Source organism: Natrix helvetica (genome assembly GCF_964273705.1).
Source record: "Natrix helvetica genome assembly, chromosome: 1".
NCBI lineage: Eukaryota > Metazoa > Chordata > Lepidosauria > Squamata > Natricidae > Natrix > Natrix helvetica.
In genome coordinates this window covers 95,056,613-95,083,934 of record NC_138548.1, presented here as the reverse complement: position 1 = coordinate 95,083,934, position 27,322 = coordinate 95,056,613, and the positions used below count along the sequence as shown (strand labels likewise).

The 27,322-nt window shown below is 41.8% G+C and overlaps 1 protein-coding gene across 2 annotated transcripts in view; it reads right to left on the bottom strand.

The window, feature by feature from the left end:
- ANO3 (anoctamin 3) overlaps nt 1-27,322 on the bottom strand; it is a 237,347-nt gene that overhangs the window by 103,292 nt on the left and 106,733 nt on the right. For both annotated transcript variants that reach the window (XM_081936174.1, XM_081936175.1), the window contains exons 2-3: nt 10,300-10,536; nt 10,083-10,154 (exon numbers count right to left, since the gene is read on the bottom strand). In XM_081936174.1, the coding sequence (XP_081792300.1) occupies nt 10,083-10,154; nt 10,300-10,536 (309 nt within the window). The remainder of the gene's footprint in view (nt 1-10,082; nt 10,155-10,299; nt 10,537-27,322) is intronic.

The following is a 27,322-nucleotide window of genomic DNA, read 5'->3' as shown; positions in this document are numbered from 1 at the left end:
TGCCTTCGGCTGCCAGAAGTCGTCTCAAAATGGAACTTTTTTCTGAAGAGCCGAGGGGCACAGTCAGGGAAGCAAAGCAAAGGTCCGATAATAGTTGGCAAACCCGAGGAGTCACTGGACATCCTTCACTCGCTGAGGAGGTTGCCAACTATGCAAAAACTCAACCTTGCCCGGCTGCATCACAATGCCTTCAGGAGAGATATGATGCCCCAGGAACTTGATGGTGGACTGCCAAAACTGGCACTTCTGAAAGGGATTGGGTCCCTTTCAGTGGTCCAGTGGAGACGTCCGCGGCGAGTCTTGAGAAACCAGTCTGGGAGGAGTTTGACTTGGTTGCCATCTAGGATTTGGACAGAATGCGTGGACGACTGCGACCTACCACATGTTTACTGGACCCGTGCCCCTCCTGGCTTGTACTGGCATCCTGGGAGGTTACACGTGACTGGCTCCTGGGCCTAGTGAACGCTTCGTTGGGTGAGGGGTCTCTTCCGGCCACCTTGAAAGAGGCGGTGGTGAGACCCTTGCTCAAGAAGCCTTCCCTGGACCCTATAGAGCTGGCCAATTATCGTCCTGTCTCCAACCTTCCCTTTTTGGCGAAGGTTGTAGAGAGTGTGGTGGCTTATCAGTTTCCACGACATCTGGAGGAAAATGATTATCTAGACCCGCGCCAGTCCGGCTTTCGCCCCGGGCACAGCACGGAGACGGCCTTGGTCGCATTGGTGGATGATCTCTGGAGGGCCAGAGATAGGGGTTGTTTCTCTATCCTGGTCCTATTAGATCTTTCGGCGGCTTTTGATACCATCGACCATGGTATCCGGTTGCACCGACTGGAAGGGTTGGGGGTCCGGGGCACCGTTTTGCGGTGGTTCGGCTCCTACCTAGCCGGCCGGATGCAACGTGTGTTGGCAGGGGAGCAGAGGTCGACCCTAAGCCCCCTTACTTGTGGGGTGCCACAGGGGTCGGTCCTCTCGCCACTCCTGTTCAACACATATATGAAGCTGCTGGGTGAGATCATTCATGGTTTCGGGGTGGGATATCATCTGTACGCTGATGATACTCAGCTGTACATTTCCACCCCGAACCACCCCAACGAGGCCGTCGAAGTGATGTCCCGGTGTGTGGAAGCCGTACGGGTCTGGATGGATGACAACCGACTCAAGCTCAACCCCTCCAAGATGGAGTGGCTGTGGGCTCCGGCCCCCCGGTTCAACCAGTTAATTCCATCTCTGGCCATCGGGGACGTACAACTTGCCCCCGTGGAGCGGGCGCGCAATTTGGGCGTCCTCCTGGATGCCCGGCTGTCCATGGATGACCATGTGACAGCCGTGGCTAGGGGGGCGTTCCACCAGGTTCGCCTGGTGCACCAATTGCGCCCCCTATTGGACCGGGACGCCTTATGCAGTCACTCATGCGCTGGTGACGTCTCGCCTGGACTACTGTAATGCTCTCTACATGGGGCTTCCCTTGAAATGCACTCGGAGACTCTAGTTGGTCCAGAATGCGGCCATGCGGGTAATTATGGGGAATACAAGGTACTCCCATGTGACACCTGTCCTGCGCGTGCTGCACTGGCTTCCTGTGGTCTATCGGGTGCGTTTCAAGGTTCTGATAACGATCTTTAAAGCGCTCCATGGCTCAGGACCTAGCTACTTGCGGGATCGTATCCTGCCCCATACATCCCTGCGACCAATTCGCTCGCACAGAGAGGGACTTCTCCAGGTGCCGTCCAGCAGAGAGTGCCGAGGGGCGGTGCCTAGGAGCAGAGCCTTCTCTGTGGCGGGCCCAGCCCTGTGGAATTACCTCCCCCCGGATATTAGGACTACCTCTGACCTCCGCTCCTTCTGTGTAAAGCTCAAGACCCACCTTTTCCAAGTAGCTGGCCTGGCTCAACCATAGTTTGATCATATCGCTCCTGACGGGTTTTTAATTTTGTAATTTTATTTAGGGGATTTTAAATTGTGATTTTAATTGTTTCCATTCATCTGTCTACCTCCTCCACGTATTCGTCTATATTTTTGTGTACATACTGTCTATATCTGTATTTTATGTGTTTTTTATGTGTTTATCTGTATTTTATGTGTATTTTATGTGTTTTTTATTGTATGCCGCCCCGAGTCCTTCGGGAGAGGGTGCGGCTAACAAATAAAATTTTATTATTATTATTATTATTATTATTATTATTATTATTATTATTATTATTATTATTATTATTATTATTATTATTATTATTATTATTATTATTATTATTATTATTCTCCAGTTTTGCATACAAGTGATTCTCACGGAGCCATTGTAGAACAAAGCGTAGGTGCTGTCGATTACTCTCCTGGGAGGATGAGTAAATTAGAATGCCATCTAGATAAATAACAACAAACTGGTCCAAAAGGTCCCGGAATATGTCATTCATAAAATGTTGGAAGACGGCAGGGGTATTGGTCAGCCCAAAAGGCATGACTGTATACTCAAAATGCCTGTACCTGGTGCTGAATGCCATCTTCCATTCATCCCTGGCCCGGATCCGGACAAGATTATAGGCTCCACGCAGATCCAATTTCGTGGAAACCGTAGCCTCTCTGAGCCACTCCAGCAGTTCAGGAATAAAGTGCGGAGGATATCGATTGCACCAGTGACGTGCGATGAGGTTTATGACTGGTGAGGCACTGACACAGTGCTGGGTTTCAAATATTTTTAGACTTGTGGACTTCAACTCCCAGAATTCCACAGCCAGGCATGCTCAGTTCCAATTTAAAGCGACAGCATTTGTTTTTCTCCTTTGCTCCTTCTTTGTTTTTCTTTTTCTTCTGCTTCCCCTCCTTCCTCCCTCTCTCCCTTCCTCCCCCTCTCTCAAACACACACACACACACACACACACACACACACACAGAGAGAGAGAGAGAGAGAAGTTGGATTGGACTATCTCTCCTACCCCTTCCCTCTCTCACTCACTCTCAAACAAACCTCCCCACACAAAAAAGTTGGATTGGATATCTTTTCCAGTGGCTTGAAAGCAGCTCCTCTGCCACCCCCCCCCATTCCCCTGCTGCCTTTCCCAAACACCTCCACCATTGCAAATGCAGCCTGCTGTCTGGGTGGGAAATGCCTGGAACACAATAAAGCCCACCCACCACCTCCTGCTGGCAGGCTGGGGTGAGAGGAGAGGCAGAGAAGCCGGAGGGGAACCGAGCCAAGCCTTCCAAAAGAAAGAGGCTGAGGGGAAGTGTGTGTACTACAGCATGGCTCTTTGCCTGGCTTCCTGCCTCCTCCTGTAGTCTCCTCAGTGCTCGCTTGTGCTCTCCCTCCCCAAGTGTAGTTTGATTGCAGGTGGAGCCACGTTGCCTTTTCAAACTTGTAATCAGTGAAGCTGGGCTAGATTTTTATATAGTTTTATCCAGCTGTGTGTGTGAGAGAGAGAAATGAATGGGGGCCTGGGGAGGAAGTCACTACACTTGGGGAGGGAGAGCACCAGTGAGGTTAAGCAGAGTCATCCACGGTGAGGCAGCAACTAGCTCAGCTTTTTCCTTTTACTTATTTTTTTATGATGAGAGTGGTGAGGCTGTGCCACACTTGCCTCACCTGACTGCACATCACTGGATTGCACACTGTGATAGAATTAAGTTTACGGTAGTCACAACATAGTCTCAAATCTTTGGTCTTCTTTTTGATGAACAAGACCAGGGCAGTCAGTGGCGAAGACGAGGGTCGGATAAAACCCCAAGCTAGGTTTTTGTCCAAAAAAGTCCCACAATGCAGCCAACTCCGGATCTGACATTGAATACAAATGACCCATGGGAAACAGTGCATCCGGAATCAAATCGACGGGGCAATCATATGGCCAGTGCGGTGGCAATTGGTCTGCTTCTTGTTCATTGAACACGTCTGCAAAATCTGCTATGTTGGAAGGCAAGGACACCCAGGGTGGACGCAGCAACTGGCCTACACAGACTTGATGGATGTGGTCCACACATTGCAAGGCTGGAATAGTGACAAGGTTCTGGGACCAGTAGATTTGTGGATCGTGCGCCCGCAGCCAAGACAAGCCCAAGACCACAGGGAAATGCAGGTCAGAGGTAATGTAGAACTGGTTTGCTTCCTCATGAGCCCCGATGACCAGGTGCAAGGGTTGTGTGACAGCCTTGATAGGCCCAGACAGAAGCACCTGGCCGTCAATGGTCTCCACAAGCATAGAAGGATCTACTGGACACAGAGAGACTGCATACTTGGTCGTAACCGCCTCATCCATGAAGTTTGTTGTAGCCCCGGAATCGACCAGAGCATGTGCTGGAATCCCCTGCGGACTACTGGATAGGACTATTCATGATGCTAGGATCAGGTGTCGGGGAGGCCTGCAAGTCACTGTCTCTAAGAATGTCTCTGAATTGATGTGCACCCAACCGAAGGTTTCCCTTGGGACGTTTCGCTTGGGGCGTTTCCTGACAAAATGTTCTGGGGTTAAGGGGTAGGTCCAGTAACTGATACCCCTTGTCTGTTCTTGGGGCAAAAGGCTGCCATATGCCCAGTTTTCCCACAATAAAAACACTCCCCCCTGAGCACTGTCTGCTTTTCTCCATTATCGACAAGTGGGGTTTGGCTGCACCTAATTCCATGGGCTCCTCCCATGGAGTTGGAGTCTCATGCATGGCCGGAACCACCCTGTTCTCCTGGGATGTGCGGCAACTTCCCCACCTCTGCAACCGAGCATAAAGCTGGAGACACAGATGGACCAGTGTGTTGAAATTCGGTGGCCTATCCACATGCACCTGAAATTCTTCCGACAACCCATCCTGAAATGTGTCTATGAGGCCTGCCTTATTCCAAGTCGAATCCTGGCTAAGTAGCCTAAACTCACTGATGTATTCCTGCAAGGAATGCCGGCCCTGCTTCAGATTCTTCAGACATCGAGTAGCCGTCTCTGTTTTAATGAGGTCCTCATACATTAACCTGAAGTGGTCACAGAACCCTCTGAAGTCATCCAGCAAAGGGCTAGCCTGGACCAGCAGTGGGGTAGCCCAACGAGCTGCGGAGTTGGAGAGAAGGCTAATCATAACCCCGCTTTATCTTCGTCAGTGGGGAAATCCTCTGCTCTCAAGCTGATAAACAGCTGGCATTGTCCCAAAAAAGCCGGAAACCTGCCATCGAATTTATCAGGCACTACAACTGGGCATTTCCTCTGAGGCGGTGGTGGAGCAGTGTGAACTTGGAGCTGAGCCACCTGGGCAGCCAGCACAGCTACCTGTTGCGTGAGCTGCACATTTTCTGCATGAAGCTGCTCCATTTTAAATTATATTTAAATCTGTTTTATAGGGCAGGAAACAAACTGTTCTGTTCCAAACTTCTATAATATATACGGACGCAGACTTGGCTGTCTGCCACAATTAAGGAAGGAGATAAGCAACCCCTTGGCTGGGAGCCCAGAAAGCTATCTCTATGAAACAAGGCTTGAACTCACTAAATTCTCCCAATCTTTCTCTATGGCTGGATCAGTAAATTGTTGTTTCCTGCAAAATTCCCCTCCCATCACCCCACCTATAAGCTCTCCAGGAGGGCCAACCAGTAGCCACCTGTTCCTATTTCTTTCTGTAACCCTTTTTCCAAAGCTGCTCCCTCCTCCTCGCAGCCCTATGCATATGTATATCAGGGACAGCCTCCCTCTGTTCTTCCTCACTGCTCCCTGACTCAGACGCCACCTGATGGCCAACAGGCCTCTCTAGTCCTTGCTCTGACTCCGAACACCCCCCCAGAGTCTTCCTCAGCCTCCAGGGCAGTCCCATAGTGTTCATCACTGTCAGATTCTACCAACAGCTGAGCTGGCCACTGGTGAGCTACAACAGTACGCCAGTACCGGGGTGTACCACCTGCAACCCACCACTGATCTGTTTTCTTACCTACATGGCTGTGCAGAAGTCTTTGAAAGTCAGAAGCAATGCAGAATTAGTTGTTGCTTCCTACATTCATAGTGCAAGTATCTGTCGGCTTACAACAGTTCATTTAGTGACCGTTTGAGATTACAGTAGCTCTGAAAAAGGTGACTTATGACTGCTGTTAACACTAATGACCATTGCAACATCTCATTTCATTTATTTTATTTCATTTATTGAATTTATAGACCGCCCCCTCTCCCCGAAGGGACTCGGGGCGGTGTACAGACAAAAGCTAAAAACCGTATATACAACAGTGACATGCGGTCAGGGGAGGCAAGGGAGGCAGAGCCTCACCTCTCTTCATGAAATAATAGTATATAATATTATATACTATATATATATATATAATATTATAATATTATACATCCGTCCGGCCGTGCCCGGGAGCTGCGGAGGGCGGTTTCTGGATGACGAAGGCAAAAAAGCGACTGTCGACTGTCGATTTTGTGCCTTCGTCATCCGGAAACGCCGACATTCTGCCGGGCGCTCATGGACGGAGGTAGGCAGAATGGCGCCAATCCGATCCGGCGAGCGAGCGACTGAGGATCGGGCTGCCTCGCTTGCTCTTTCGTCTGCCCGGATCGTGGAGCCGGGCGCGCACGGACGGAGATAGGCAGAATGGCGCCGATCCAATCCGGCGGGCGAGCGACCGAAGATCGGGCTGCCTTGCTCACTCTTTCGTCCACCCGGATCGCCTCAGTGTCGCTGTGGCTACCTCCGTCTGTGCTGATGTTGTCGGCGCGCCCGGATGACGTCATCCGGAAACGCCGACATTTCTGCCTCCGCCCTCCGCAGCTCCCGGGCGCGCACGGATGGAGGTAGGCAGAATGGCGCCGAGCCGATCCAGCCGGTGAGCGACTGAGGATCGGGCTGCCTCGCTCGCTCTTTCGTCCACCCGGATCGCTTCGGTGTCGCTGTGGCTACCTACGTGCGTGCGCGCCTGGCAGAATGTCGGCGTTTCCGGATGACGAAGGCACAAAAAACAGTTGCTTTTGTGCCTTCGTCATCCGGAAATGCCAACATTCTGCCGGGCGTGCACGCACGGAGGTAGCCACAGCGACACCGAGGCGATCCGGGCGAACGAAAGAGCGAGCGAGGCAGCCCGATCCTCAGTCGCTCACCCGCCGGTTCGGCTCGGCGCCATTCTGCCTACCTCCATCCGTGCGCGCCTGGGAGCTGCGGAGGGCGGAGGCAGAAATGTCGGCGTTTCCGGATGACGTCATCCGGGCGCGCCGACAACATCAGCACAGACGGAGGTAGCCACAGCGACACTGAGGTGATCCGGGTGGACGAAAGAGTGAGCGAGGCAGCCCGATCTTCGGTCGCTCGTCCGCCGGATTGGATCGGCGCCATTCTGCCTATCTCCGTCCATGCGCGCCGGGGAGTTGCGGAGGGCGGAGGCAGAAATGTGTGCCTCCAGCACACGTGGCCCCATTCCCCGCCTTCCTGATGACGTCACCGGCCTCACCAGCCATTAACCTCACAGCACGTCACTGATATACAATAACAATATTAAATACCCCTTTTTAAAAACAAATTAAATATATCATGATCACATGATCAAAATTCGGATGCTTGGCAACTGACTCATATTTATGATGGTTGCAGTGTCCCATTGTCATGTGAGCAGCTTTTGCTTCTCACAAGCAAAGTCAACGGGGAAGCCAGATTCACTTAACAACTGTGTTGCTAACTTAACAATTGCAGTCATTCTCTTAACAACTGTGGCATGAAAGATTGTAAAATGGGGCAAAACTTAACAAATACCTCACCTTTCAACAGTGATAAATTTTAGGCTCAATTCTGGCCATAAGTCAAGGACTACTTGTATCCCCATTTTCTTAGATTGTCTCTAGGGTGCAAATATATGACGTGGACTATAAGCAATGTCTCAAAATTGATTCTTCACTGGATCTGTCCACATGGTTACATTCAACCACTTGTTGAAGATGTTGTCATTTATGTTTTTTAAGAGGTTTTTTTTTTTTGCACAGAATGGGTAGTTTATTCAATGGCCTAAGCAAAACATTCAAGTCTAGAGTTTTATCCTTCACTGTAGTCAAGGTAATCCTTCAGGGGCTAAATATTTTTCTAATTTGTTCTAGCTGCTGGGGAAGGAAAGCCTCAAATACCAGATAGAACAAAGCGTATAATCAATTGTATTCACTTTCATGGCAGAACAAATGGTTCAGGAAAAATAATAATAATCTGGCTTTTTCATAAGGTAGAATTAAAAAATGGATCTTTCATCCATTTCATCCAGCTAATTTCATCCATCAAAACATCACATGGATTTTTCAGTAATATAGAACAAAACCCCCAAAATGAAGTACTTTAATTAAAGAAAAGAACATATCCAACTTTGTTTCCATGTGGCAACTGTTTCTAGGTTTTGTGCTTGAGATGGAAAAAAAAATGAAACTTTGACTTGGGTTTTGCTGATTAGATAGACTTGTTGTTAAAGAAATGGCTAGTTCATATTAGCATGTAAAAAGTAAAATGGTGTGCCTGTAATGTGATTATCCAATTCTAAACAGAGTTGGAAGTCAATGCTTTTCTTTCTTTATCCTCCAAAACCCCTTTTCCTCCCCCATTTTCCCACTATTTTCATTTTCTTTTTATGCATTTTATGTCCTGATAAACGTAATTAAAAATTTATTAAATAACCAAAATCCAAAAACAAGAATGCAGCCCATGTGCTCTAAAACATGTTGAAATTCTACAGCCAATGTTACAACACAGATGAAAATCAATTGGATTTTATACAATAGCCTTTAATAGCTTCATTGTCCACCACTTTCTTGCAGCTCTATCTTACCATTTTCCATTTATTTTCCCTTTCTTCAAGCTACTTGATTAAATATTTACCCAATTCACTTAATTCAGATCCATCCTTAATATCCCCAGGGGGAAAGCTCATAGTAGATCATGAAAGGAATGAAACTGATTCACCATATGTGCTGAATAAGGTCTATCCCTTGTGAGGTACAGGCTCTGGATGTGTCATTCCTTTTCATCCATAACCAATTGCTTAAGTAGTTCACAAGAAGAGGAAGAAATAGCCACAGTTAAGTCAACCACTTTGAGAATGAACAATTAAATCTTAAAAATCAAGGGGTTTTCCTCTAAAATTGATAGGTGCAATTGAAAGTATTCTAAGGAAGAAAAAGATGGTTGGAAACAAAGGTTTGATGCAAAACAAAACAGAAGAAAAAATATTGCAAGATTCATCCTTGTAAATATTTGAATCACTCCTTGTCCAGTAATACATCATTGTAATAAAAATGTTGCTGGTTTTTCTGCTTCTCCCAAGGGCATCTTTAGCACATCTTCATGATACTCATAACACCTAATATACAGAGAAATTCAGCAGCATTTGTCTTACAAATGTGTGCCTCTCTTTAAATCTAATTTCCGCTTCATCCAAAAAGAAATGCCATTGAATGAAAGGACAGTGTGGTGATAAGTTAAAAAGCTGGGTTAGATAAGGCACCCAAGGTCAAGTTTATTCTCCACCAGGAAATTAATTCAGTCACTTTTGACTAATTATTCTGTCACAACCTAACCTACGCTGTAGGATTGATGTAATGTGAAAAATTGAAGGAGGAAATGTGTGCTTGCCATGTTTCCTCTTGAAGAAAAGGTCAAATATCAATCTAACAGAGATGTACATCATCTGGTTTATTTAATAATATTTAATCTACATAGTAGCACTAGCAATTTGACTCAAGGATGGAGAATCTGAATCTTAACTCCCAGTAGCCCCAGCTGGCATGGTCCAGGGAAAGAATGCTGATGAGTTGGTAATCAATGAGAACTGGAAAAACATGCTATCCCATTCCCAATGGTTTTAGCAAATAACTGATAACTTGTTGCTGAAGGATGATGATGGTAAATTCAAGCACTACTATAAATGATCTATGGCAGGGGTGGGCAACTATGCTCCTTTACAACCTGTGGCTTTCAGCTCCAGAATTTGTGAGTCGCCGTGGCTGGCTCAGGAATTCTGGGAGTTGAGGTCATTAAGGGGCCATAGTTGCTCACTGCTTAGTTTATGGAATAATAGGATGATTGAACTTTTTTTGGTTAGCACTCACTCGCCTTCCTGAAACAGAAATAGGGCTGTTTCTATAAGTACGATATAACAATGTAGAGAAAACTCACCTAAAAATGGATCACAGTATTCTGTATTGGATAACTTGAGTAAGTTGTTTTCCAAGGTTTCCATCACTTTGGCTAAAAGATAATTTTAAAAAAAATTTCATCAGACTAATTTACATTGGTAAAATCCATTGTGGCTGAATTGCTTTGGTTTGTTCAGTAAGTGAAGTGTATCGTGAATTGTAAAGAAGCAGAGAGATCTGATTAAATCAACACTCACCTCGTTCTGATACCACATTGACTGTAGCACTTGATGCCTCTGCAGTCATAGGCTGATGCTGAGGCTGAGACTGAAGCTGAGGCTGGGGCAGAGGCATCACTTGATTTGACTGAAGAAATGAGGAATGCTTGCTGAGACTTTGTGGATGGGTTTGGCTCTGGGCAAGGCATGGCAAGGATCTTCTGGAGGGCTTTAAGGGTGGTTCTTTCACTGTTTCACTCCTGCTTGTATTCATGCCTGAAACCAATGAAAAACCTGAGATTAAATTATAGCAATAATCTGAGTGTTGCGTATTAGAAGAACAGAGTCCTTAAAATGTCACAAATCTAGAGATCAAAGATTTGTGTGATCCAAATGTTGCCTTCTGAGAGTTATGAATCTCTTTGTGAGCCTGTTCAAACAGATGGCTGAAACATTGGAATGATAGTTCAATATGACAGACTACTATTGCTGGTCATTTAATACAGCAGTTCTTAAATACAGATTGAATTCAATCTTTTTGATGTAGGCTTTGCAATTTCTTTTTCACTTTATCGTTCCATTGGGATATTCTGATTGGAAAACACAAAGACCCTTTATTCTTTTAACGACCTGAGATGAAAGGTGATAGAAAGAGTTTCCGACATCACATTTAGTGAACTTTCCATTTTTGAAGTGGAGCTTTTCTTTTCTCTTTCTCATTTAAAAAAAAGCTATCCGATGGGGAGGCATTTAGAGCCGATAAAAGAAAGCTGGGTTCCCGCCCACATACAATTCATATGGAATTTATCATCACTGGACATAAGGACCTAGGTGGCTTTAGAAGTGAGACAAATAACATGGATTATAAAGCTAGCGCAGACCATTCGTTTTAACAATGATGTATTCAACCCCCTGCCTGAATAGATACGTCATTCACTTTTCTCTGCATTTAAATATTTATATACCTATTTTTCTCCCCACCGTGTTCATGAAGTAATTGATGAATCGTGAGAATTTCTTATTTTAAAAAAGGGCAATTGCAGTGGTGAGTTCCTACCAGTTCAGCAAAACTTTTGCATGGACCGAACCGGCAGTAATGCCAGCAGCAACCCACCTCTGGGCAAATTGTACCCAGTTTTGTTACCTGAACACCAGTTTCTGGGGAGCAAAAAAATAACAATAATAGTGGAATGATAGCTATGTTCATTCTGTAAGCTGCTGAAGACACATTCCAAGGGGCTATATTTTATTTATTTATTTAGATTTACATGGCCACCCATCTTGTCACAGCAACTCTGGATGGAAAACAAATTAAAGCATGGCAATTAAATTGTGCAATTCAAAACTTACAATAATTAAATATAAATAAATGGTCGCCATAAGTAAAAACCACATAATTACAAACCACCTGGGCTTTAATATCTTTCTTGGTCCCCATACCTGGGTAAAAAGCCAGGTTTTCACAATTTCCGGGCCTCTGGAGTCAGGGCCAATCTCCACTATTTCAGAGGGCAAACACTATGACAGAATAGGCATACTTTCTGGATCCTTCATGATAGCATTATTTAATTGATGTGATCCTGAAGCTTGCTCCCCCTGCTAGTTCTAACAGGGCTTTGAAGAGAGGTAGTGTTTTCTTCAGGGTAATCCTACCTGATAGCATATTGCAGTAGTCTACTAAGAAGGTGACCTAAGGATGCTTGACCATGCTTTGGTTACATAGGTTTGTGGCCTATCCAGAAGAGCTCTAATAAACTTACAAGCGGATAGAAATTCCTATCATTTCTGCTAGACTACATTTGGATCTAGGCCATAGTCATTTTTAATTGCTAAGTTCACCTATTGATGTGCTGCTACCTATTTCCACTGCCACAAACAATGATTGAGTAGAATTACGCAATCTTTCAAAATACAGCCCAAAAATATTGATATTTTTCAGTGGCTGCACATTTCATTTTCCAAATATAATTATTTACTAAACTGCCAAAGTAAAAGAGTGATTTGTGAATATCGCTGGACCAATTTTATAGCAGCATCTTTAAAGGATACAGTGAAACCTTGTTTCACTATTTTTTAAAAATCTAAATCTAACCACATTAAGGCAGATGGTGTTGTGCCACTCCAGTTAACAGTTCTTTATTTTCTGAAGTATATTTCAGCATCACTTGCCCCCATGTGTAGCAATGCTTATCATGGCAGAATAAAATTATTGCTACCGGAAAGATGCTTCTTCTGAGAAAATAGTCTTACTAACATTGAGTTATTATTTGCATAAATATTTACTTATTTATTTGCGTCAGTACTTGATTTGATTACTGTGTTATGGGTTATACATTTGGACTGTCTGATCGACTGAAGCTGCAGCAACCTTCAAATAATCTGTTTTGAGTATGGATTACCAGGTGTGTTGTTGCTCCCTTTCCCAAGTTTATAATTCAAAACCTGCATATGTGCAATAGTGGGAATGCTGATGCAAATACTAACCAGAGAGATACAAAGACATCCTCATTCATTATAGTGGCAAGGATGCATACAGAGTTTGCTCTTCAATGGAATGGAAAGGGGGAAGTTATTCTGCTATCAGCATCTGAATTTGTGCTCAAGCATTACATATTTCTTACTTACAAAGTAATATGTATTATGCTAAAGTATCTCACATATTAAATGGATCAATTTCTATTTAGTAATGATAACTTGGCAAACTGAAACAAACTGAAAAAGAGACTGTATTTTTCTACCACTGCAGTTAAAATTCATTAGCATGGGAATAGCTTTTTAATTTATACTGTAGAACTCATTAGTTGTCAAATAGGTTTTAACATCTTCCTGTATTATAATTACTGACCTAAAATTTTTCTGTGTGTATTGTCCTCAATTTCCTTATCTCCCTGCAAAGGATGTCAATGTAATATGACCCAAGCATTTTAGGACAAAAACCTGTTTATTAGAAAGAAACCATTCATTATCCTAGAACCTGTTGCAGCTGTACCTAGTCTGCCAAGATGAGAATAATAATAATAGTGAGCTTGAATAGGACGTTGCATTTGAGGAAGAAGATACAGAAAAAGGCAGTGTGGTACATGAGAATAATGATACCACTATCTGAGATAACATTGGCAATGTACTACCTTTTTCATTCAATAGGCATTCAGGGGGAGCACCATGATCTCTAAATAACAACTTTTGGATTGACCTTTTCTGGCAAGGAACTGGAGATGGAAATTAGAATTGAACAGAACCTTAAAGGATTTCTTCACTGTCGAGGAAATGTGATTGAATAACTTCTTTGAAGCATCTCTACAAAACGAAATACTTTCCTACTTCTATTTAGCAGCACAGGGCTCCTGCATTGTTTCACTCAGTCAAGAATAAGTTATTTGATGATGACTGAATGAGGTTGCCTTGATTGTAAAAGCAGGATGATGTAGTTCTGTTAGGTGCTTCTCTCCATCAGAGAGTGTGTTATACATCCACTGGGTGAAACACTTCATTATGTCAGCTTATTATCCAACGATTCGTGAATTTTGAATGTTGAAGCTGAACAACACCAACACTGCAACTCTCATTGCAGATTCACTGAATTCAGATAGAGAAGCGATACCCATGTTCTGAAAATAGCTAGGATTCATAATTATGGAATTTGAAAGCTTTTCATTTATCACAACATGCATCTACTTGATTGTTGAATCAAATGGTTTTTGAAAACCTACAGTATTTCAAAGGGTGGCTTTTTTTCCATTCGCAAATCGAAAAGCTGGCACTACATTATGCATTTTAGAACTAAGTTCCTTTGCTCACTCCACCCACTTTAATGCTTATACATTAAAGCCATTCCTCCAGAGCTACCTGTTTCCAAGTATACAACATACACAACCAGAGGCAGAGCCATCAGGCTACAAGTGAGCCATCAAGGAAGACTTCTGGAGTACTAGTAGGCTTTATCTTTTCAAAATCAGGCAAAATTCATTTTTATTCTCTTGGACTTCGAAATGCATTAACTTGTGTATTTGATTGAAGTATATTTATTGCATTTTGCAGTCTGCCCCGGATAAAAATAGGAGATTAATTTCATATGAAAGATTTCTTTTAAACAAAAATTAAACATTCTGAGGGAGAAAGTATTTGTTCTCCAACTGGCCTCTTAGAATAGGTTGCATTGATTTTATTGTTTAGTCATAACTTGAAGTACCCCCCCTTCCAAATGGCCACAAATCAGGAAAATAGAGCAATCATTCTTCTCCTCCACATTTGCATCATTTCAGACAGTAAGGACAAATCAAGATTTGTTCTCAGAAAAGGTACGTTATTAAAGATTTTTAATTTGTTACATATTGAAGGGATAGCATGGTTTTTATTTCGCAAAGGAATCACTCTGTAATTTTTTTCCCCATAGCTATTATTAAAACATTTGAAAAAACAACAGCCAGATGCACTTAATTGCTTGGAAAGGGTAACTACTCTGAGCAATATGCTTTATGATCAAAATAAATAAATGAAATGCCCACAGTACAGATATAGAGGTGTTAAAGTAATTAACACTTCCAAATCAAATCTTTGTATTTCCCAGATGAAAACATTACTACACAAAGAAACCACATAGAGATAAATAATTTGCAACTGCCATTACTTTCCTTATTCTGATCTGTATCACATTAATATCTAATTCAAATGAAAGAAATCATCTGGCATATTAGATATGAAATGTGCGTAGCCACAAAAGTATTGTCTGCTACATATGATGCACAAAAGCATGAAAGATAGCTTTAGAAAACAGAACTGAAAAAGGTTCTTGGATGAGAAGTGAAATGTCTTTAAGGAAAAACCAAATCCTGTTCCTTTTTGAAAAAAAGCGCCACTGAGACAACCTGACCTGGATGAATGAAAATCTGCCCAAAGACCTTTTAGCATTAGAAAAAATAGCTTCTGAAATAATGACGAGGAAGAAAGGCTGCTGCATCTTCTTATCTCTGGGATAAAGTATAAAGTTTGAAATTGGCTCAGAAAATCAATTTGTCTTAAATTTGACAAGTAATGCAAAGCATTATTATTGTTACTATTTACTATCCACAGTAAAAATTAATCAGATTTGTTCATCCATGCACCTATTTCCCTACAAATCTATTTAGTGATATCCCCTTTACCTCCCAATCCTCATCTGTGTTCAACATTGCTGCAAACAAGAGCAAAAACAACCAATGCTATAAAATTGGAAAGTGGACAAGGGTTCAGTTATATAAGAATTCTTCAGGCCCAATAATTCTACTTGGAAGGCATCTGGGAAAACAAAGAATAAAAAGCCTTGTTTGGGGAGGTGATTGGTAAAAGAACAGGTTTCAATACTGTCATTAGCAAACTTTTATTTAGCTCCTTGTCTTCACTGAGCTAGAACTCAGATACAGAACTATTTGCTACTGTGTAGTGTTGAAATGGACTTTTACAGATATGGGTTCTTGGCCTTTGTATCCTTATATCAATAGATAGACATATCTAGAATGTGTTTTCCTTGATGACTGATCTCTGGACTAATGCTCATCACTTCATCCTTGTCTCTTGCCATTTTGAATTCACTCTCCTGCCGTGACCCCACAGCTGAGATAAGACATCTGTTGACATCCCACCATGAAACAGTTCTGATTAAATGGAGGAGATAACCTTTAAACAGATAATTGTCTCAGTATCAAAGCTATTGCTGAAAGATTAATTAATGGCTGACATTTTTGCAATTTTAATTGGCAAAGGAATCTTTTCTGAAACCCAAATAAACAATGCACTCATTAAAGTGGTTACACATGAACACATCAAAGATGCATTGAATAGTATAGATGACTCTTCTCAGACATTTGCTTCTTCGGTTCTATTAAATTAAAAGTCTTGGAGATAAGTTTGAAAGTAACATTTTTATAGGGCAGTTCCCCCTGCTATTTTTATATAATATGGATCCATGGAGGGAAATCAGAGATGGGAGGCAAATGAGAAAAGCATCATACTGGTGTCATACAACCTCTGCCTTTTTGTATTTATGTTGTTACATTACATGCATGTTCAAAGGGAGTGGAGTTTGCATTATAATCAGAGGTGGGTTGCTCCTGGTTCAGCCCAGATCGGGGGAATTGGTAGTGGCGGCGGCGAGGGACTCCGCCCACCTGCCTGGGTGCTTCTGCGTCATACGCATGATAGAGAGCATGCATGCGAGTGAACCAGTAGTAAAAAAAATGGCAACCCACCACTGATTATAATGATACAATGTTACTTTCTTCATTTTAATCCAGATATGGCAGACATTTCTGTAGATATCCCAAAAGAACAACAACAAAAAAAAATGACAAACATATTGTGCTTTATAGCCTTTTTCTTTTACTTTAAGAACTGTTTGACTGGCATTCATGGAACATTTATTTCCATTTCTTTGAACAAAGAGCATATTGCAAACAATTTCTGCAAGTGTTACAATCCAAAAGAGTTTTTTGATAACCCTTTTAATACTTCAATGTTTCTTGTGATGGGGCTTAATCACAAAAAGGAGAGTTACAGTTCACATTGGCTTGGAAGCTAAAATATACAGACAGATTCAGTATAATTTTATACCAGTGTCCAGTTAGATTCTCTAGCATCTAAGCTGCAGATCAAGGCATTCTATTAATAGATTTTATTATTGTCACCAAATATATATATATATATCTATATATCTATATATCTATATATCTATATATCTATATATCTATATATATATATATATATATATATATATATATATATATATATATCTATATCTATATCTATATCTATATCTATATCTATATCTATATCTATATCTATATCTATATCTATATCTATATCTATATCTATATCTATATCTATATCTATCTATCTATCTATCTATCTATCTATCTATCTATCTATATATCTATCTATATATCTATCTATATATATATGTATACACACACACATATGTAAATGCCTTACCCAGTAAAAGTCAACATGTAACTCTGAACCAACCTTGCTTTGGACGATGCAAGATTGCCCAAGCAGCCTAAGTTTTAAAAGAAAACAAAGTATGTTGTAGCCAGGAACTATCACCACACATTTTGCTGGGTGATCTTTCCTGAGAATGGATAATGTGTGTGAAGAGTATCTCACTTGTAATAAAGCTTTGGGAAATCTATATAAACATTGTACCTTGGATTTAGCATCTACATTGTATTCTGGCTTCTTAATAACATATTTCTATAATCGTTTTTGTTAGTGGGAAGGTAATAGTGATCCGGCTTTGAAACGGAGATGAGCACCACTCCCTAGAGTCTGAACGACTAGCACATATATGCAAAGGGAACCTTTACCTTAATCTTTTTTGCAAATACACTTTGTGAAATCATTGCTATAAGAGAGGACTGATACTGCTTGAATTTCATTGGATAGAAAGTCCTAAAAGGTTACTGTTCCTAATGATAATAATTGAACACATTCATCACAAAGATGTCCTAGGCTGGTGAATATTCAACTCTTGTACTGTACTTTCTGGATACACAGTTCTTTATTTGTACCTGGCTGTGCTCTCTACATTTCATCCTGAAATTGTATTGGAATCTTAAGGGTACAAGCACATATCTTTTGGTGCTATTAAACCTCTTTGCATTTTTCACTGTTATTAATCAAGATCGTGTGGTTGAAGCACCACGTTTTGCTTTAGGCATGATATCCATAAAAATCGGTGGAGTTTTGATCATTTTATCCTAGCCACGTCTTGATTTTTTAACTATGCATTCTGGACACCTGTAATAAATGATTTCATTCATATGAAAAGTCAACCAGCAGAAGCATCAAAACTGTGTAACTACATTCTATAAATTTTAGACTAAGAGATATTAAATTGAAAATCAAGATATTAAATTGAAAATCAATTAACCCAGTCTCTGATATAGAATAAAAGCTGCAGTGGTCTCCTCTAAGAATTAAGACTTTCTAGCACCTCAAACCAATTTTGGAAGTCTCCACATTTTACTTAACACATCCATCCATAAGGGAACAATGTGGATCTAGTTCAGAACAAACAAGAAAGGAGGAAAGATAGAAGTAAGAAAAGTGGGCAACGCATAGAGAAGTAGTCCAGATTCAATCAAAACCTTCAAATGGTTGGAGAGGAGGGGAACGGATGGCAAGTCACACTTGTCTTCCCCCTGACCATTTTTGTTCCCCACTTACATATATTATGACTCATTTTACAAATCAATTATGCAAGATTTTAAGATGAGTTTTAATTCAGAATTAATTGAGCTATATGCATGTAGGCATTGGGCTTTGGCACCTACAATATCTGTAAAAGCTAAGGTTTCATGAAGAATTTATTTGCTTACATTTTGGTGTATAGTCAGTCTTATCTATCAGGTCACTTTTTTATTTCCTCTACACAAAGAAATAAAATTCAGCTTTCCCATATGTTTCCATATATTATTTATGATCCAAAAAGGTGAACTTGCATCAGAGAACTCTTTAGGGAATACAATAAAATCTTGTGCCGTTGAAGGAAAAATCTCCCTTTTAGTTCTGAATATCTAACAGGAGTAGCTAACAAACTTCTTTTTTACTCTGTTATCGTTAGCTAGCTAAAAAGAGAAGAGAATAAAAAGGTATTGTCTTCTCTGGGGCTGACATGAATGTTGGTTTTTTTTTATTTTAAATCTTACACTTCCCAGCATTCTGCCACCCACCTTGAGACATTTCTAATGTATTCCAAACCTCCTTATCCTTTTAATGCACTGTGTTTTAAAGTATTCTACATTGTTTTGACTTATTTTTAGCAGATAGTAAAACAAAATTCTGATTACTTTTACTAATAGTTCTAACTTTACCTTAAATCTAAATTAATTTTTTCTTCCAAAATATTGTTTAAATTTAAGACTCATGCAATGTTTTTTTAAACTGTTTGACTGTTCCTAGCACTCTCATACCTCCATCTAACATGGATTTACCACTGATTTTTTTTATCATAGCCCCTGCGTTCTTTTTGTCTATTTAAATTGTCTAGTTTGCTTCAGTACTGTTATGTTTCCCCAACAACCTTTGTGTTTCAGCGTGAATCTGATCTCTTGAAATAACATTTACCTATCTGTCATTTGACCATTAGTAAATGGCCTATATCAGATTTATCACTGATTTAAGCAAGTTGTATCCAAGGATAAAACATATTTTTAATTCAGAATATAGTTTTAAGTAGGTCAGTGAATTTTGTACTGAAAATATGCAGCTTTAGTATACATTTTGAAATCCCATGTGATTCCCTTTAAAAAATATCCTATTTTCTCAGATCACTTCCAGTTCCTGTAGGTGACGGACGTGTTGTCCACTGCTCGTCTCCCTGGTGGGCTCCGTTCAGGAGCACAGGGGCCCTGGAGGGGTCTCCTGCCACAGGGCGGCTTGCTGGAATCCCCCAGACTCGGTGGCAGCCAGAGGGGTGTTTCCAGCCTCACCCCAGGAGTCGGGGAGCGGAGGGGGGGCATGAGGCAGCTGCGGGCTGTCTGCCCTTTCACCGAATGGGCTCTGGAAGGAAAGAGTTAAGCGAAAGAAGAGCGGCTGAATTGCCGGTGGGGAGAGATCCACCCTAATCTCCTTAATCATCGTTAATAGATAAGCAGCAGACTATTGTAAATTTTTCTTCAGTCCATTTGAAACTGGAAGATTAGAGGGGGATGTTTCTTTCTCTTTAACCCCCCCCCCCCTCAGACAAAGCGGCATTTGAACTCTCTCTCTCTCTCTATTGGAATGGAGAGAGAATAAAGGCTGACTTGCCACTTGTACTAACTATCTGAGAATGATTGATATCACAGCTGCAAGAGGTGATTGCTGAGCTGTTTCCTTAAAATGATTTTTTATGGAACTCCTTGTTCTCCTCCCTGTGAAAGGAGGACCCAAGATGGCGACCCTCCGTCTATGTTTTTGTACCTATAAATGAAGCCTGCCTTTTGAAACTACCTTCAGAAAAAAAAATGGTAATTGTCTTAATACCCCCTCTGAAGGTGCTCTGGACCTCTCCCGTTATGTGCTCTTCCTGATTAATTCTGACTATTTGACTTTTCCTCTTTCTGGTGTACGTTTGTGCCTTGGAACTGTGAAGGAGAATTAACTTTTTACTTTTGGATTTGCCTGCCTCCTGGGACCAACACAGCTACATGCTCCATTTTCTTTGTAAAAGACTTATCATCCCTGAACGCAGATAAATGGGGCCCAAAAAACCTCCAATGGGCAAGTCATTCTCGACTCCTGCCTCTGTCACCTCCAGTCCAAGCATGCAGCAGACGAAGATTACTTTATTGTTACAACAAGAAGGGACTGGAGAGAGCTCAAAAGAACTATCTGTTAACCAAATGTTTCAGGAAATTATGAGGGGTCAAAATGAGTTGAAAAAACAGGTGACAGATCTTAAAAATGAACTCAGAGCTGTACAACAGCATTTAACAGAAAATAAACAAAGAATTGTGGTTTTGGAAGAGGGGGCAGCTGGATTGGGGGAGGAGGGTAAGGCAGTCCGGAAGGGAAATTTAGAATTGGAAAATTTTATGACAAAAATAGAACTTGAAAGAATGTCCTTTTTTCTCAGATGCCAGAACCTACCAGAGACAGAAAATGAAGATCTTAAGGATATTATGAGTACAATTTTAGCAGAATATATTAAGAGAAATAAAGAACAGTTGTGGTGGGATATGGATCTGGTTTACAGGATTAATTCAACAAGGGAGGTACATGTTAAGTTTCTTAGGAGGGATGAGGTGCTAGGGGCCCAAAGGGATGGACCATTAAAATATAAAGATAAAGAAATTACCATTCTTAAGCAAATTCCGAAAAAAAATAAGGGAAAAAATGAGGAAGTATTCCTCCTTATCAAAGAAATTATACAATAAAGGAGTTTGGTTTAGATGGTTATTGCCAGAGGGAATGTTGATTAATACAGTGGAGGAGGCTGAAGCCTTCATTAAAAAACATAGTTCTCTCCTAGAGGACGGAAATAGGGGAGGTAGTGAAAAAGGTAGTAATGTGCAAGATATGAAGGAGCGGGGGCTATGGCTCCATCTGGGGACAGGGAGGAGGGAGCAATATCAAAAAGGCTCAGGTCACAAAAATAAATGTATTTTAAATACTATGATAATTGTTGATATACTAGAAAGTGACAAAGAAAGAGATGATTGAACATATGGTTGATATAATGTAAAACAAGATTCTGTTTATGCTTATTTTTTATATGTTGCTTTTAACATTGTAAAAATTGTGAGATTTGGGGGGATTTCTACCACTAGCATGGGAGCAGCCAAAATTTTCTTTGTACCCTTTTTACCTTTCCTTATAAATGTTCAAAAACCAATAAAATTCTTTTAAAAAAATATCCTACTTTCTCCAACTCCTTTTGTGACAACGTAGAGACCCAAAGCAGACCTTCAACATAGGGATGCTTGAAAATATTATAATTTGCAAACATAATATATGGGATGATATCACGGATAAATTGGTTGATTGGAGTTTACCCATCTACCAATTTTGCATTTTATGTTCTATGTTCTCTGTACATACACACTCCGTATGTATCAAATACGTACTTCAATACATACGGAGTACCACCCACACATGATTGCAAAGAGGGAGGTTTTGGCTAGAAGAATATTGGCAACAGAAATTAGAAGAGATGTTTAGAAAAAAGAGAGGGGATTTAATTTTTTTTTTTACCACAGGAAGAGTTTTGCTTTGGAGAAAAGATATAGAAAAGCACAAGTTAAAATGTAAAATGAAAGTTTAAAAGAAGAGCAGGAGGGATTTATGAGGGATGCAGGATATAAAAGCCTGAGCACTCAGCAGATGTTTAGCTAAAGAGAAGTGCAGTAGAAAAAGACAATGGCTCAGAGATCTTTGTCACAAGGATCAAAAGACCATGAGATGACAATGGAATAAGCAAGAAATTAAAATATTAAATTAAAAAGAAGGCTGGAATACAAGGAAAGACGGAGACCATGAAGAAGAAGAGAAAAACGATTGAGTGTGGTAGATCAGCACAAAAAAGAGACTGTGAATTAACAGAATGATTATATTAGGCTTTGGAATCCCAGATGTTTGCTTGGATTGGTCTTGAAGGGGAGGAGAATCAGCCAGATGATTGAAAAAAATGGCTTAAATTCTGCCAGTATCATGGTAGAATCCAGATTTAAAGTTCTCTCGAGGAACTCTTGTGTTGTGGTTTGTGTGCCCCGAACACACAACCCTGGGACTAAGCAGACATGTTATCATCATGTGCCTCTTTTATGGGCACAAGAAGAAATACTCATACACTCAGGATTGTTTAAAGGTTATCCCTAGCCCAGTGTAAAAGAATTTGGTGCTAATGGTACTAAGCATTTGTATTTTCTTTTAATTGAGCTATTCAAATTATTAATAGCGAGTTAATTTTTCTGTTGGAAACCAAGAAGGGGTCTTTCATTTATTTGTGTTAAATTTCCCTTAAATGCAACAAGAATTAGAAGAGAGTTATTCCCATCCACACAGGTTTCCCAAGTTCTCAACCTTGGGTGGGAGCATTTACAATATCAGCTTTATTGATCTGAAGGAACTGGGAAGGATTGGGTGGGAACCTTAGTCCAGGTCAGATCCCAAACAGAAGAGATGTGGATCCATGTGGCATCCTTCCAAAGCACACATCAGTTCCAAATTTAATCTCTATGTCAAGTTTTTTAATCACATATAAACAGATGTGTTTGCTGCTGTTAGTACCTTGTTCTTTTAGAGAAAAAAAACTTTTTATCACAAGAAGCCAGAAAAATAAAGTACAGGGAGAGAAACAGAGAATCTGGACACCTGCTGTGATGCCCCGGGGCGAGGCAACACAGTCAGCTGATAGTTCAAACGCCCCTTTATTGCTCCAATATTCCCCCAAATGCTCCCACGCTTATGGCAAGTCCCAGAGCAAACTGCTCTCTCACACACACCTCCAGCAGCCTCTGGCTGTGAGTACTCTAGCAAAACGCTGTTAGCACAATGGCTTCAAGGCAAGAAGTCCAGCAAAGCAACAAGGCAATGAGTACACAAAGCAAAGGAACAAGGCAATGATAAGGCAAGAAGTCCAGTGAACCCCAGACATCGGCAATAGCACACAAAACTCCATGAATTCAGCACTCTTTAAGTCTCAGTCCCCAGGTGTGCCTTATAAAGAGGAATGGGGTATTCTCCTCCTGAGTCGTTGGGTCGGTCTGCGCTGTTCCCACCTCCTCTCCACTCTACATGTTTGGGAATCAGGAGGGGGTGGTCCTTGTGCTCATCACCTGAGCTCTGTCTCTCCCGATCTCCACTGCCTGCCCTCAATTCCCCCCTTTCTTGGACATCCTGCCCCTGTTCTTCCCTGCTGGCAAGCCATCCCAAGCCCGAGGGACCCAGGGTTGCCTTGTCCTGCTCCTCCCCACGTTCAGGCAAAGCCAACAAGGCTGCCCCCTCAACCTCTGTCGGCCCCAGCTCTGGCTTCTCCTCCTCCATGAATTCAGGCTTCAAAGGGACCATGATACCAGCTTTAATAATGTGTCCTGCTTACTCTCACTCTCTGGACATTACTAAGAAGAATTCTTTAAACAAATTTTGAACTTATTTTGATTACTTTCCCTTTAGTTAGTGTTTATGTTACTTGTAAAGTATCTTGACCCAATTTGCATCCTGAAACATGAGATATTAATAATTATAATAAACTGAGAAATATCAAAGCTTAAATCTGTTCCATCACTCAATCTTTTGCGACCTATTCAGGACTTCCTACAAACAAGCTGTCCTACACTTTCAGCTGCCTTTCATAAGGGAAAAATACATACTTCTAAGGACATTCACTCCTTGCATTTTATAGAAATTACATATTTTCATTTTAACAAAAGTAGAACCAAGAACCAATGTTACTTTATGGCTTTCATGGTGATAGGTTTAGTTCTTTTCTCTTTTGTTCCCACCAGCAAACCAATTCAGACATGGTAGACTTTCATCTATTAACATTTCTGAGGTAAAGTGATAAAAAATACATAGCTGCTGGGGGGGGGGATCCTATGCTCCATAGAAACTGAGAATGATGAACAGAGATCTGAACTTCAAGGAGAAGATAACTTCCTTTATTATCAGACTTTAGTTAATGAACAAATGGGAATATGCTGGAGACTTTCTATTAGCCTTTCCATCTCCAGGTTCCCTTTTCCTAGGATAGGAAAATAGTGAAACCTGCAGCACTAATGAAGCGTAATCTTCTCACTGTTTTGAGCTGTTACTAAGAAGATTAGAAAGGAAAGACATAGGAGAGGCTAGAATTAGGAATCTAGATTAGTTTTAGGGCACAGCAGTGGTGGGTTCCAGATCCCATTCCAACTGGTACGGTTGGAATGGGCCTGGCGGCATCCACATGTGTCTTAGTGCCTCTGCGAGCCTCCATGGAAGCTGCTCAGTGTGTGTGCGAGGAAGCGCCAAAGACTTAAAAGATCAGTAAGGAGCTCGGGCAGGTGGGTGGGCCCTCCAGAGCACCATACCGGAATGGTATCCCGTGTTCCGGGCAGGCACCAGTTCATCTGTACGGGGGCGTACCACCTGCAACCCACCACTGGAGCACAGCTGCCTCTACAATCCTATTCTATACTAATGCTGGACTTACTCTAAGGCATCTTAAGAAATACTTCTAGTGTTGAGACACTTCCATAATGGCTTGCGAGGCATTTGGTCTAGACAGCAATCTCTCATTCTGCCTTTCTTTTCCAGAAAGCAAGTGCTAACTACAGAAGACAAATTGTCCAATGAGAAATGGGAGCTTGCTGTCTAGACCAAATGCCTCACAAGCCATTATGGAAATGTCTCAATAGTAAAAGTATTTCCACCTTAGAGTAAAGCCAACATTGTAAGAATAGGATCATAGAGGCAGCTGGGCCCTAAGACTAAGCTAGATTCCTAATTCTAGCCTATGGTGGGTCTCTCCCTTCCCCCCTCTCTCTCCATACATATTGTACATATACATTCATCAATACACACATACTTTTCTATGTACATAAAGTATTTGTATACAAAATGAAACTGAATCTCTCTCTCTCTCTCTCTCTCTCTCTCTCTCTCTCCCTCCCTCCCTCCCTCTCTCTCTCTCTCACACACACAAACACACCGTTCAAAATGTTCATACAGGCAGGCATTAGCTTTAAAAATTGCAATGCCTTTTTTGGATCTTTCTTAACACAAGGTTTGTAACTTTTGTCTTGTGAATGTAAGGTCATTTGTTCAAAATCTAACAAAACTTTTTCTTTCACTATTGTGCTTCTCTCACTCTCCTCGCCTTTGTTTTACTTCAGGAGTTTCCCATTTTATCATTTTCTCTGGTCTCCTGAGATAGAAGGGATTCCTCTAAGTGTTCTACTTTTCAGGTGATTGGAAAAAAAATGACATAAAGCAAGCTGAAAATGAGACATATCACTTTAATTATATTTGAGTGGCTCACTCTCAGCCCTTCAAAACAGGACTGTAATAAAAGTATAAACTAAAATACAAAACTGTGCTATAGTAAAATTTCCAAATGTTGAGGATCAGCCATAACCAGGGGTGGAATTCTACCATTTTGGACTGGTTCAGGCGAACTGGTAGTTCCGGTAAGCAGTGGAGAGCAAGGAATTTTGGGCCTGCTCCTGCTCCATACTTGTTTTTATCAGGAAACAGCGAACTCCACACCTGTGATCGCCGCTGTGACTGCTGTGTAATCAGCTGTCTGTCAGAGCGACACAGTGGTGGGATACGACTGGTACACCCATGTATGGACGTACTGCAGTGGTGGGCTATGGATCCCATTCCAACCGGTATGGTTTGAAAGTGTGCACACACACGCGGCACATGCATGTGTCGTACCTGTCAGCGATGCTACCACAAGCCTCCGCAGCTGCTTGGCGGAGTGGTGCACAGGCGCTGTACACGCCATGCATGTGTGCAGAAACACCGAAGACTTTAAAGGATAGGTAAGAAGCTCAGGCGGGAAGGTGGACCCTCCGGAGCACCATACCGGAATGGTACCCAGTGCTCTGGGCAGGCTCCGGTACGCCTGTCCCGGGGGGGGGGGTACAGCCTGCAACCCGCCACTGGTATACCAGTGCCTGCTGGGACTACCAGGTACCGTTCTGGTACAGTGCTCCAGACGGCCTATCCAGCCGGCTGCTCTCCTTACAGCTATTTGAGTCTATTGGGGCATTTGTGCACACACATGGAGCATACGGCGCCTGCGTGGTAGGTAGGTATGCACGCACTGCATCCATGCTGCACCCATACTGGTTGCAACGGGATCTGGAACCCACCACTGGAACAATGGTAAACTGCACATGCATGTATAACATGCATGTATAACATGCATGTATAACATGCATCAGGCACACACGACCAAAGCAAACCAGTTTTTATATTGGTAGGATCCCACACCTGACCATAACTTATATATACTACTACTTCCCAAGAAATACAAGAATATACTTTAGAATCCAAAGACCTACTGAAACAGACTATCAGAAAAAAGCAAACAAGATTGGGGCCTGTCTTATCTCAAGGGGTATATGCTGTCCCAGAGAAAAGGTGAACTATCTGAGAAGGCCTGATCTAGGACCTCATCAGACAACCTTCCTTTAAGTTAGGGTCTCCCTCCTGTTCCTTTTCTCAAAGGAAAGGCTGAAGCCAGTTGGAGAAGGTGGCTTGAAGATACCGAGACCTGAATTCTGAAGCATTTTAAAAGTGTCATTCAGCAATCTGAGTTGTACTTGGAAGTGAATTTGAAGTCAACAGACCAGAAACATTACTTGGGCAAATTGCTTTCCACCTGATGTATTTGGGCCAGTTGCATTTTCAAGACAATTCTCATATACAACACACTGAAGCAATTCAAACAAGAGGTGACTGAGACAGGTGACTGAGAGACTGGTCATAAGCAGACTTCTGATCAAGAAAATATGTGTCATAGAAGTTGGATTTGTGCATAGATCTCAATGGATTTGTGCATAGATCTCAAGATGGATTTGTGCATAGATCTCTTGGGCGAGGGGTCCTTACCAGCCGC